Source organism: Neoarius graeffei, chromosome 3 (genome assembly GCF_027579695.1).
Source record: "Neoarius graeffei isolate fNeoGra1 chromosome 3, fNeoGra1.pri, whole genome shotgun sequence".
Taxonomy (NCBI): Eukaryota; Metazoa; Chordata; class Actinopteri; order Siluriformes; family Ariidae; genus Neoarius; species Neoarius graeffei.
The window spans coordinates 101841314-101854195 of record NC_083571.1 but is presented as its reverse complement, the minus strand read 5'-3'; the positions used below and the strand labels follow the sequence as shown (position 1 = coordinate 101854195).

Sequence of the window (12882 nt, the reverse complement as noted above, 5' to 3'; positions counted from 1 at the left end):
TCGTTCTACCAAAGAATGGTTAAAGAAGAATAAAGTTAATGTTTTGGAATGGCCAAGTCAAAGTCCTGACCTTAATCCAATCGAAATGTTCTGGAAGGACCTGAAGCGAGCAGTTCATGTGAGGAAACCCACCAACATCCCAGAGTTGAAGCTGTTCTGTACGGAGGAATGGACTAAAATTCCTCCAAGCCGGTGTGCAGGACTGATCAACAGTTACCGGAAACGTTTAGTTGCAGTTATTGCTGCACAAGGGGGTCACACCAGATACTGAAAGCAAAGGTTCACATGCTTTTGCCACTCACAGATAGGTAATATTGGATCATTTTCCTCAATAAATAAATGACCAAGTATAATATTTTTGTCTCATTTGTTTAACTGGGTTTGCTTTATCTACTTTTAGGACTTGTGTGAAAATCTGATGATGTTTTAGGTCAGATTTATGCAGAAATATAGAAAATTCTAAAGGGTTCACAAACTTTCAAGCACCACTGTAAGTGATCTGTCTTTCCGACTGTTTCTACTCATTCTGATTGTGACTGGAAACGTTACACTAAAAATGATCAGCAGTTCTGTTTTACTCAGTGAGGGAGAGTGGACTTGTGTATTCTGTCAGAAGGTACAGCAGTTCTCAAAAACAGTGAGGCTAAACGAGGCCTTGTCAGTTCCCCATATTGTTCACTCAGGCAGCACTCCTAGTATTTAATCCTGTTTCATACCTGCAGAAGCAAGACAAGAATGCTGCATATAACCCTTATAGTAGAGGAAGAAAGTATAATCCAACAAGAACATTTAGAAGTCACAAAAACACAGAAGCGTATTTACCTGTCCGATAGGTTATACTGTGGCAAATGCACCAATACCTGACGATGTACTGTATATGATAAAGTGTTTCATTTTCATCTGGTCATGACAGCAGCCATTTTAAATTAATGTACTCTTCAGTTTGTTAGAAGTTGCAAGACTTTCACAGAGGCATGGATCATGTCCAGAGCGAGAGGATGGCTGTTTTTGTGACTGCTGAGTCAGATCACTGGCTTCCTACAAATCGGATTTAATTTATTAATTCATCATCGGGGGCGGCACGGTGGTGTAGTGGTTAGCGCTGTCACCTCACAGCAAGAAGGTCCTGGGTTCGAGCCCCGGGACCGGCGAGGGCCTTTCTGTGTGGAGTTTGCATGTTCTCCCCGTGTCCGCGTGGGTTTCCTCCGGGTGCTCCGGTTTCCCCCACAGTCCAAAGACATGCAGGTTAGGTTAACTGGTGACTCTAAATTGACCGTAGGTGTGAATGTGAGTGTGAATGGTTGTCTGTGTCTGTGTCAGCCCTGTGATGACCTGGCGACTTGTCCAGGGTGTACCCCGCCTTTCGCCCGTAGTCAGCTGGGATAGGCTCCAGCTTGCCTGCGACCCTGTAGAAGGATAAAGCGGCTAGAGATGATGAGATGAGATGAATTCATCATCAACAGACCCTGAGGGTCTGATTACAGCAATGACAACAATTAAAACATAAAACCATAAAAACAAACTAATAACTAGTTTGACTAATTTAAGGTCAGACAATGTAAGTGACCCTGTAGTTAACAATATAACTGTATCAGATCAGCAATTAGAATGTTTTACTCCCCTTAGAGAAATTGAATTACTTTCATTAATCTCGGCATCAAAAGCCTCAACTTGCGTACTAGATCCCTTACCTACACGTCTATTCAAACAGATAAGACCTGAAGTAATTGAACCGCTTCTAAAAATAATAAATTCTTCTCTTAGGATTGGCTATATACCCAAATCCTTTAAACTAGCAATTATCAAACCCCTGATTAAAAAACCTGACCTTGATCCCTGTCAGCTGTCCAATTATCGGCCAATATCAAACCTCCCCTTTACCGCCAAGATCCTAGAAAAAGCTGTGGCACAGCAGTTATGCTCATATTTACAAAGGAATAACATCCATGAAATGTATCAGTCAGGATTTAGACCTCATCACAGCACAGAGACAGCTCTGGTTAAAGTAGTAAATGACGTACTGTTGGCGTCTGATCAGGGCTGTGTCTCGCTGCTTGTGTTGCTTGACCTTAGTGCAGCATTTGATACCATTGATCATTCCATTCTTCTGGATAGACTAGAAAATGTTGTGGGAGTTAAGGGACCGGCCCTCTCCTGGCTCAGGTCTTATTTAACTGATCGCTATCAGTATGTTGATGTAAATGGTGATTTTTCTAGACATACTGAGGTGTTCCACAAGGTTCTGTCTTGGGTCCACTGCTTTTTTCTTTATATATGTTACCTCTGGGTGATATTATTCGTAAACATTGTATTAGTTTCCACTGTTATGCTGATGACACATAGTTGTATGTTTCTGCAAAACCTGATGAGAGACACCAGCTTTATAGAATTGAGGAATGTGTGAAGGACATTAGACACTGGATGCTTATTAACTTCCTTCTGCTTAACTCTGACAAGACTGAAGTGCTTGTACTAGGACCACATGCAGCTAGAAGTAAGTTTTCTGATTACACAGTAACTCTGGATGGCCTTTCTGTTTCTTCACGTGCAACAGTAAAAGACCTCGGAGTGATTATTGACCCCAGGCTTTCATTCGAAACTCACATTGATAACATCACCCGGATAGATAAGAAATTTAATGTCATTACATGACACGGAAAAACTAGTTCAAGCTTTCGTTACCTCCAGGTTGGATTATTGTAATGTCTTACTGTCTGGATGTTCCAATAAGTGCATAAACAAGCTCCAGTTAGTTCAAAATGCAGCAGCAAGAGTCCTTACTAGAACTAGAAAATATGACCACGTCACCCCTGTCTTATCCACACTGCACTGGCTCCCAATCAAATTTTGCATTGATTATAAAATACTACTCTTGACCTTTAAAGCACTGAATGGTCTCGCACCACAGTACCTGAGTGAACTTCTGGTCCTCTATGACTCGCCACGCCTACTTAGATCAAAAGGTGCAGGCTATCTGCTGGTACCTCGTATAGTGAAGGCTACATCAGGGGGCAGAGCCTTTTCTTACAAAGCCCCACAGTTATGGAACAGCCTTCCAAGTAGTGTTCGGGAATCAGACACAGTCTCAGCGTTTAAGTCTAGGCTGAAAACATATCTGTTTAGTCAAGCCTTTTGCTAATGGTGTTTATGAGGTAAATGTGTAGATCTGGAGGACATAGTGTTTTGGTAAACTGGGATGTATGGATGCTGTCAGTCCTCCACTTGCTTGCTCACTCGAGTTTGTTGACGGTGTAGTGGCTGCTGCTTTATGTCCCAGGGCTCCCTCATGCCTGTGTTACCTTCTGGCTCTCCCCTTTTAGTTATGCTGTCATAGTTAGTTGCCAGAGTCCCTGCTTGTACTCAGTGCAATATGTACACTGTTCCTACTTATTCAGGTGATATTGGGAATACCTAACAACCTGTGTTTTTTTTCTCCCCCCCAAATCTGTCCCTCTGAGTTACATGTCGGTCCTGGAATCGAGATGCTGACCTCTTCTGCTCCTCGGACCTGCTTGATCCATCCTGGTGCCCTGTGTCTGGTTGGAGTCTCATCACATCACTCCTGTGGAGGACGGCCCCATGTGGACAGTTGAAAGTTGCACCTGGAGGACGCTCTGGACTCTTACAGTAATGCTTTTTTGGCTGAGGACTACAGTTGACTTGCTAACTTTAGGACTGCAGTTGTCATGAACAGTTTTGCACTCAAGTTTCCATCAATGAAGAGTTTACCGTATAACATCAACGAAACTGACTTCATGTTAAAACTGTTAATGTTATAGTCATGTTATCTGTTGTTGCCCAAATGAGGATGAGTTCCCTTTTGAGGCTGGTTCCTCTTGAGGTTTCTTCCTCATGTCGTCTGAGGGAGTTTTTCCTTGTCACCGTCGCCACAGGCGTGCTCATTGGGGATAGATTAGGGATAAAATTAGCTCATGTTTTAAGTCGTTCAAATTCTGTAAAGCTGCTTTGCGACAATGTTTATTGTTAAAAGCGCTATACAAATAAACTTGACTTGACTTAAAACCAAAATGCTAAAAAGTAACAGATGTCTCATCTCATCTCATTGTCTCTAGCCGCTTTATCCTGTTCTACAGGGTCGCAGGCAAGCTGGAGCCTATCCCAGCTGACTACGGGTGAAAGGCGGGGTACACCCTGGACAAGTCGCCAGGTCATCACAGGGCTGACACATAGACACAGACAACCATTCACACTCACATTCACACCTACGGTCAATTTAGAGTCACCAGTTAACCTAACCTGCATGTCTTTGGACTGTGGGGGAAACCGGAGCACCCGGAGGAAACCCACGCGGACACTGGGAGAACATGCAAACTCCGCACAGAAAGGCCCTCGCTGGCCCCGGGGCTCGAACCCAGGACCTTCTTGCTGTGAGGCGACAGCGCTAACCACTACACCACTGTGCCGCCTACAGTAACAGATGTAAAACAGTAAATTAAAATCTGTCCATTTAGGCATATCACTATTGAGTGTCTTCACCGACGTCACCAAAACATGAAAGTCCCAGATGAGCGCCATATTGGAGGCATTGATTTCCATAAACAAATAACGGTTGCATTTCACATAGGAAAAAAAATCGCAGTTTTTGTAATGGCATCAGCCAAAGAAACTTGCAATTAAAAGACAGAAGCTGCTAGAAAGTATGTAGAAGGCCTACAGCCCAGTGTAAGAGCCCACTGTCTGGAGAAATTGCAGTTAATCGACGGCCTGGATCCATACGAAATCAGAGGAACTGAGTGAAGACAATGCATTGCTGCTGGCTGTGACATACCCAGACATCATCAATTACTTGATTTTTTTCGCCAAGTCCATACACTGCTGAGGATCTGAAGTGTTTCAAGGGACTAGAAGCCTATAGAGGATGTGCAGTCACGTGACCCGTCCGTGTTTACGCCGCCATATTGGACAGCTTCAGGATTGTTTACCTTGCGCGAGTAATCCCCAAGAAAATTCGGAAAATACCCCATCTACATTGCGCGATAACTTGTCTAAGTTTGTTCAGCATCTTGAAAGTGACGTGAGGCAGCGTTACATGGAAAAGTGTTCCAGGTTGGGGATTGCAGATCCGTACAACTTGCCGCAATCCTTGTTCAGGGATATTCGGAGCTGCGGTGCCGGCGATTTGCCCGATCTGGTCTACCACGACATTTACAATTTTCTTGTTAATCATGAATCGTGTTACACTGGCAAAGCCCTCAAAGCTTACAAGAGCCTGGAAGCTTATAAATATTTTGTTGCGGGATGGGTATCCCAGCTATACCTCTGGAAGGTTCTGAAGAAGAATGTCTACTTGATAACCTCACAGGTAAGTGGCATTAAGACGTTTATCATAAAGAGACTATGCAGGACGTTTTATCCTAAGAATGTTCGAAATCTAAACTCAGTTCCAGATAATGACAGGGTTGTAAATATGTATGTTTTTGTCTGAAAAAAAAGTTAGAGATCAAGCGGACTAACGGCCACAAACACTGTACTGTCTAGTTTCTAAGTATGCAGTTATCATTCAATCCGAAAATCAACTTAACAGATGTACTAGGAGTATTGAATTAGAAGATTACACCTACCTGATATGAAGTGTTCACTACAAATTCGGCTGGTAGAACTGGGGTACCAGTTTTCTCTTCGCACAGCAGACACCCATTTTGCGCGTCTCTCCTCGTCTGCGGGGAATCTGTAAAATGACAGGCCCTCCTTTTGGCCCTGTCTATTGGTACAACCAAATGCTGAACAAGATATAACCATTCTCGAAAGATCTACTCCCACACACTTGATAATTAGAACGGGTTCATCTAAGTTCTATGCGCGGCCATGCCGTCCAAGATGGCAGATAAACAAATATCACGTGACCTCGTGATGTCACTTGCACGCTCTCTATAACCAGATGTGCTGTGGCTGGGTCAGGGAACGAAAAGCACGGAAATTTGGTGACAAATGTCTGGTGAAAGCAAAGGTGTGTACTGTGTACATTACATGTACAGTGATGTACTGTAGATCATGAGTGCACATCCCCTGTGGGCCTACCTCAGCTGACAGAAGATGGCTGATTGTGATTTTTAACTTTAGCTTACTCTCAAGAGAACATACAGAAGCACCATCACGGCTCGACAGTAGAAATATAGTGTCGTTTACTTTTAAGACACTGATCAAAACTTGAAAAAAAACTCATACCTGATACAAAGTGAACTGAACATGCTCTTATGTTGTTTGGATTTTTGTCGGTCAGATCCTGGTTTAGTTTGGCAAGTCAGAGACGACGACGCTCCTCTGACAATTTTCTGGTTTCCTCACCCTGATTTTCGATTATTTTAGGTAATTGGTAGAAGTGCAGATGTTTCTCACTATCTGAGCTATTGTGGCAACCCAAAACTCTGCAGTAATTCACCATTATTTGGTTAGTTTATCGAAAAACTCATGAAGATTGCTTTGCTGTGTCCAATGCCTCCAATATGGCCAACTTCCGGTTTGATGACATCACGTGAAAACACTCTATAGTGACATGGCCACTCTGATGGCCTCAGCTTCTACTGGATTATTATAGAGGTTTTCTCCCCTTGACCATTCACACCTATGGACAATTTAGAGCCACCAATTAGCCTAACCTGCATGTCTTTGGACTGTGGGGGAAACCGGAGCACCCGGAGGAAACCCACACAGACACAGGGAGAACATGCAAACTCCACACAGAAAGGCCCCAGGGCTCGAACCTAGAATCATCTTGCTCTGAGACAACACTGCTAACCAGTACACCACCGTACAGTCTGTCCATCCATCCATCCATCCATCCATCCATTCATTATCTGTAGCCGCTTATCCTGTTCTACAGGGTCGCAGGAGCCTATCCCAGCTGATAGCTATCCCAGCTATGGGCGAGAGGCGGGGTACACCCTGGACAAGTCGCCAGGTCATTGCAGGGCTGACACACAGAGACACACAACCATTCACACCTACGGTCAATTTAGATCACCAATTAGCTTAACCTGCATGCCTTTGGAGGAAACCGGAGTACCCGGAGGAAACCCACACGGACAGAACATGCAAACTCCACACACAAAGGCCCTCGTCGGTCGCTGGGTTCGAGCCCAGGACCTTCTTGCTGTGAGGCGACAGTGCTAACCACTACATCACCGTGCCGCCCCCAATGTACAGCCAAACTATAAAATACATAATGCAAAACAAATTACGAGACCAAACAATTATACGTGACTTAAAACGTGAAAATATACCAAATAAAATTAAACCATATATATATATATATATATATATATATATATATATATATATATATATATATATATATATATATATATATAAAATGGTTTCAGGTAAATCTATATAATAAAAATATTTGTCCATATCAGACTAAAAAAAACTTTCATTAAAATAAAATTCTTAAAACAAGTCAAAGAAGTAAATAAATCAATGTCATTATATTTCTGGAGATGGTTAAAATTTATCTGCGCCCTAACCAATATATGATCAGACGCGCAGCTTGTGAACAGGCAAGGCAGGCAACTGCTTGAGGCCCCCTGGCCCAGGGGCCCCCCCTGAGAGTCGGGGCCCGAGGGCTTATTTATTTTGTTTTTTATTGTTTTTATTGTTCTTTTACCATTGTATTTTCACATTTGGAATTTAAAAAACTTTGGCTTCATACATGTCTTTGAAGATTCTCAATCATCCAGGTCATAGTAAACTGTGGGTGGTAGAAATGGGCAACTGGACTTGCTTGAAAATTCTTGAAAACGTTTCACCTCTCGTCCAAAAGGCTTCCTCAGCCTTTTGGACGAGAGGTGAAACGTTTTCAAGAATTTTCAAGCAAGTCCAGTTGCCCATTTCTACCACCCACAGTTTGGCTTCATACATTTTTCGTTGGTGTCAGATTATTTATAACATATTGGTGATGAACACTGGTCAAAAGGGCCCCCTGGAAATTTTTGCTTGGGGCCACAACAGACTCTAGAATCGCCTCTGTATATGATTGCTTTGAATATTTGTCTGGCCAAGGGCTGGACGAAAAAGCTTCATGTGGCACGACTGTCTAGATGGTGCATCCAACAATATCTCTGAGAACAGATATGGACATTTTAAAAAAGAGTTTACAGAAACACAATCATCATACTGACATCTAAGAGAGAGTGGTGGTAAGCCAAAATTTTTGCATACATTTTCATGCTGGTCCCTTTCATACAACACAGATGACTAAATCATTAATCCAGTCATTCATATGATTAGCCCAAGAGACATTACACAAAGGAGTAGTGCACACATTATCTCAGTTTTAACACTGTAGCTGTGCAATTCATCAGTGTAAAGCTGACCAAGTACCTGATTGCACAGCCGCTCGTTATAGAATACAGTTTCATTTGCAGACTTCACACAGCCCTGACGTTCCGGTTTCCCACCTATCCTCCAGGCAAATCATTATCAAGGGTTCTCACTGCTCATTTGACTAACTGTGCATATCTGGGGTTAACAGCTGCCAAGGTTTACAGTGTCTAGACTAAGTTCACAATATAACAATACTAACGTTTAATATGTTTAACCACTTATATTCAGGTTAAATTTTATATCACTTTATTTCTAGATACAGTGTCTTGCAAAATTATTCATCGCCCTTGGTGTTTGTCCTGTCGCATTACAAGCTGGAATTAAAATGGATTTTTGGAGGGTGAGCACCATTTGATTTACACAACATGCCGACAACTTGAAAGGTGCACATTGTTGTTTTATTGTGACACAAACAATAATTAAGATGAAAAAACAGAAATCTGGAGTGTGCATAAGTATTCACCCCCTTTCGTATGAAACCCCTAAATAAGAGCTGGTCCAACCAATTCACTTCATAAGTCACATAATTAGTTGATTAAGATCCACCTGTGTGCAATCAATGTGTCACATGATCTGTCACATGATGTCTGTATAAATCAACCTGTTCTGGAAGGACCCTGACTCTGCAACACTACTAAGCAAGCAACATGAAAACCAAGGAGCCTCCAAACAGGTCAGAGACAAAGTTGTGGAGAAGTATAGATCAGGGTTGGGTTATAAAAAATATCCCAAACTTTGAGTATCCCACGGAGCACCATTAAATCCATTATAGCAAAATGGAAAGAATACGGCACCACTGCAAACCTGACAAGAGAAGGCCACCCACCAAAACTCACAGACCGGGCAAGGAGGGCATTAATCAGAGATGCAACAAAGACACCAAAGATAACACTGAAGGAGCTGCAAAGATCCACAGCAGAGATGGGAGTATCTGTCCATAGGACCACTTTAAGCCATACACTCCACAGAGTGGGGCTTTATGGAAGAGTGGCCAGAAAAAAAGTTATTGCTTAAGAAAACATGTTTGGAGTTTGCCCAACAGCATGCAGCAGACTCCTCAAACACATGGAAGAAGATTCTCTGGTCAAATGGGACAAAAATTGATCTCTTTGGCCATCATGGGAAATGCCATGTATGGCGCAAACCCAACACCCTGAGAACACCATCCTGACAATGAAGCATGGTGGTGGCAACATCATGCTGTGGGGATATTTTTCATCTGCAGGGACAGGAAAGCTGGTCAGGACTGAAGAAAAATGGATGGCACTGGCAATTCTGGAGGAAAACCTGTTTGAGTCAGCCAGAGGTTTGAGACTGGGACAAAGGTTCATAGTCTAGCAGGACAATGACCCTAAACATACTGCTAAAGCTACACTGGAGTGGTTTAAAAGGAAACATTTAAATGCCTTGGAATAGCCTAGTCAAAGCCCAGACCTCAATCCAATTGAGAATCTGTGGCATAACTTGAAGTTTGCTGTACACCAACACAACCCATCTAACTTGAAGGAGTTGGAGCAGTTTTGCCTTGAGGAATGGGCAACAATCCCAGTGGCTAGATGTGCTTAGCTAATAGAGACATACGCCAAGAGACTTGCAGCTGTAATTGTAGCAAAAGGTGGCTCTACAAAGTATTGACTTGGGTGTGTGTATGAATACCTACTGTATGCACACTCCAGATTTCTGTTTTTTCATCTTAATTATTGTTTGTGTCACAATAAAAAAAAATGTGCACCTTTAAAGTGGTAGGCATGTTGTGTAAATCAAATGGTGCTAACCTTCCAAAAATCCATTTTAATTCCAGCCTGTAATGCGAGAAAACAGGACAAACATCAAGGGGGATGGATACTTTTGCAAGGCACTGTATCATTGAGTAGCTACTGACCGCATGAACTGTTTAACTGCTCTTTGGACTTTGGTAGGTACAATATGTTGTGCGGTCGAGATGTGTTTCATGTTGGTTTATTGAGCACATTCCTATAGTTTTCAACTGTAGTGTGAAAAAATATCAGTGATGTACACTACTATAGTGTTAGCTTCGATGGAAAATTACCTTTAAAAGGTCCCTCTGGTTGCATTTGTAGTTAGTAGTGGCAAAACTGTGTAATGCTGAAAAGATTTCAGAAAGTCAGACTTCTATGTAAAGTGGTGCTTGAAAGTTTGTGAACCCTTTAGAATTTTCTATATTTCTGCATAAATATGACCTAAAACATCATCAGATTTTCACACAAGTCCTAAAAGTAGATAAAGAGAACCCAGTTAAACAAATGAGACAAAAATATTATACTTGGTCATTTATTTATTGAGGAAAAGGATCCAATATTACATATCTGTGAGTGGCAAAAGTATGTGAACCTTTGCTTTCAGTATCTAGTGTGACCACCTTGTGCAGCAATAACTGCAACTAAATGTTTCCAGTAACTGTTGATCAGTCCTGCACACTGGCTTGGAGGGATTTTAGCCCATTCCTCCATGCAGAACAGCTTCAACTCAGGGATGTTGGTGGGTTTCCTCACATGAACTGCTCGCTTCAGGTCCTTCCACAAAATTTCGATTGGATTAAGGTCAGGACTTTGACTTGGCCATTCCAAAACATTAACTTTATTCTTCTTTAACCATTTTTTGGTAGAGTGACTTGTGTGCTTAGGGTCGTTGTCTTGCTGCATGACCCACCTTCTCTTGAGATTCAGTTCATGGACAGATGTCCTGACATTTTCCTTTAGAATTCTCTGGTATAATTCAGAATTCATTGTTCCATCAGTGATGGCAAGCTGTCCTGGCCCAGATGCAGTAAAACAGGCCCAAACCATGATACTACCATCACCATGTTTCACAGATGGGATGAGGTTCTTATGCTGGAATGGAATGTTTCTCTTTCTCCAAACGTAACACTTCTCATTTAAACCATAAAGTTCTATTTTGGTCTCATCCGTCCACAAAACATTTTTCCAATAGCCTTCTGGCTTGTCCACGTGATCTTTAGCAAACTGCAGACGAGCAGTAATGTTCTTTTTGGAGAGCAGTGGCTTTCTCCTTGCAACCCTGCCATGCACACCATTGTTGTTCAGTGTTCTCCTGATGGTGGACTCATGAACATTAACATTATCCAATGTGAGCGAGGCCTTCAGTCACTTAGAAGTTACCCTGTGGTCCTTTGTGACCTCACCGACTATTACACGCCTTGCTCTTGGAGTGATCTTTGTTGGTTGACCACTCCTGGGGAGGGTAACAATGGTCTTGAATTTCCTCCATTTGTACACAATCTGTCTGACTGTGGATTGGTGGAGTCCAAACTCTTTAGAGATGGTTTTATAACCTTTTCCAGCCTGATGAGCATCAACAACGCTTTTTCTGAGATCCTCAGAAATCTCCTTTATTCGTGCCATGATACACTTCCACAAACATGTGTTGTGAAGATCAGACTTTGATAGATCCCTGTTCTTTAAATAAAACAGGGTGCCCACTCACACCTGACTGTCATCCCATTGATTGAAAAACACTTGACTCTAATTTCACCTTCAAATTAACTGCTAATCCTAGAGGTTCACATACTTTTGCCACTCACAGATGTGTAATATTGGATCATTTTCCTCAATAAATAAATGACCAAATATAATATTTTTGTCTCATTTGTTTAACGGGGTTCTCTTTATCTACTTTTAGGACTTGTGTGAAAATCTGATGATGTTTTAGATCATATTTATGCAGAAATATAGAAAATTCTAAAGGGTTCACAAACTTTAAAGCACCACTGTAAAAAGAAAGCAAGAAAGAAAAATACACTAACCTTGTGCTCACTAAAAAGTCTGTGGCAGAAGAATATTTATAATGTAATTATAGTAATTAATATAATATATAAGGACAGAACGCATGATCAAACACACAAAAAGAAAAACTCAACTGCAAATCAGAAAACAACAGGAAAATAGCGAAAACAAAGCAGGAAAATCAAAAACACATCAACGTTAACCTAAAACGGAAAGAGTAGGTCATGGGTTCAGTCACAGCATGTGTCAGTCTGAGAAACCGTGGTAAACAGAGCGCTGGAGGATGTTCACACTAAGGAAATATGTGCCTAAATAAGTCTACTGTTGCGACTGGGCTTATATCATTCATATGATGTTATTTTACATACACTGTTTCTGCATGGCTTTAATATTTGAACACTGAAAGCCAGGGTATTCAGAAGACATAATTACTACACACGAAAACAACATAAGTAACTTTGCATTCAGTTGTTTTCGGCTTGCGACGGTCACATGTTGTGTCTAATCAGTAATGAATATATGACATTCGATAAGGACTTTTCTGTTTTGAGTTAATATTGATTGTTGTGTCTCTGGTTTTGTTACTACATTTTCTGATTTGCTGTTATGTTGTTGAATTTGTTCAGAGTTTATTGCTGCTTTTTTTTTTTGTTTGTTTATTAATGTATTTTGCACGTATAGACCAGGAACAGTTGTACCCTTGTTATTCATGCAAACAATTACAAGGCCTTCAGGGCTTTGTGCCTGCTGACAGTTTACTTTGTCAGTATGTGTG

At 41.6% G+C, this 12882-nt stretch overlaps 1 protein-coding gene across 1 annotated transcript in view; it reads left to right on the top strand.

Moving 5' to 3' along the window:
- Positions 1-11258, top strand: part of fkbp3 (FKBP prolyl isomerase 3) — a 123167-nt gene extending 111909 nt beyond the window's left edge. Inside the window, exon 6 of the mRNA XM_060917797.1 lies at positions 11178-11258. Coding sequence (XP_060773780.1) covers positions 11178-11243 — 66 coding nt within the window. The 3' untranslated portion in view covers positions 11244-11258. The remainder of the gene's footprint in view (positions 1-11177) is intronic.
- Positions 11259-12882: the final 1624 nt, after the last annotated feature.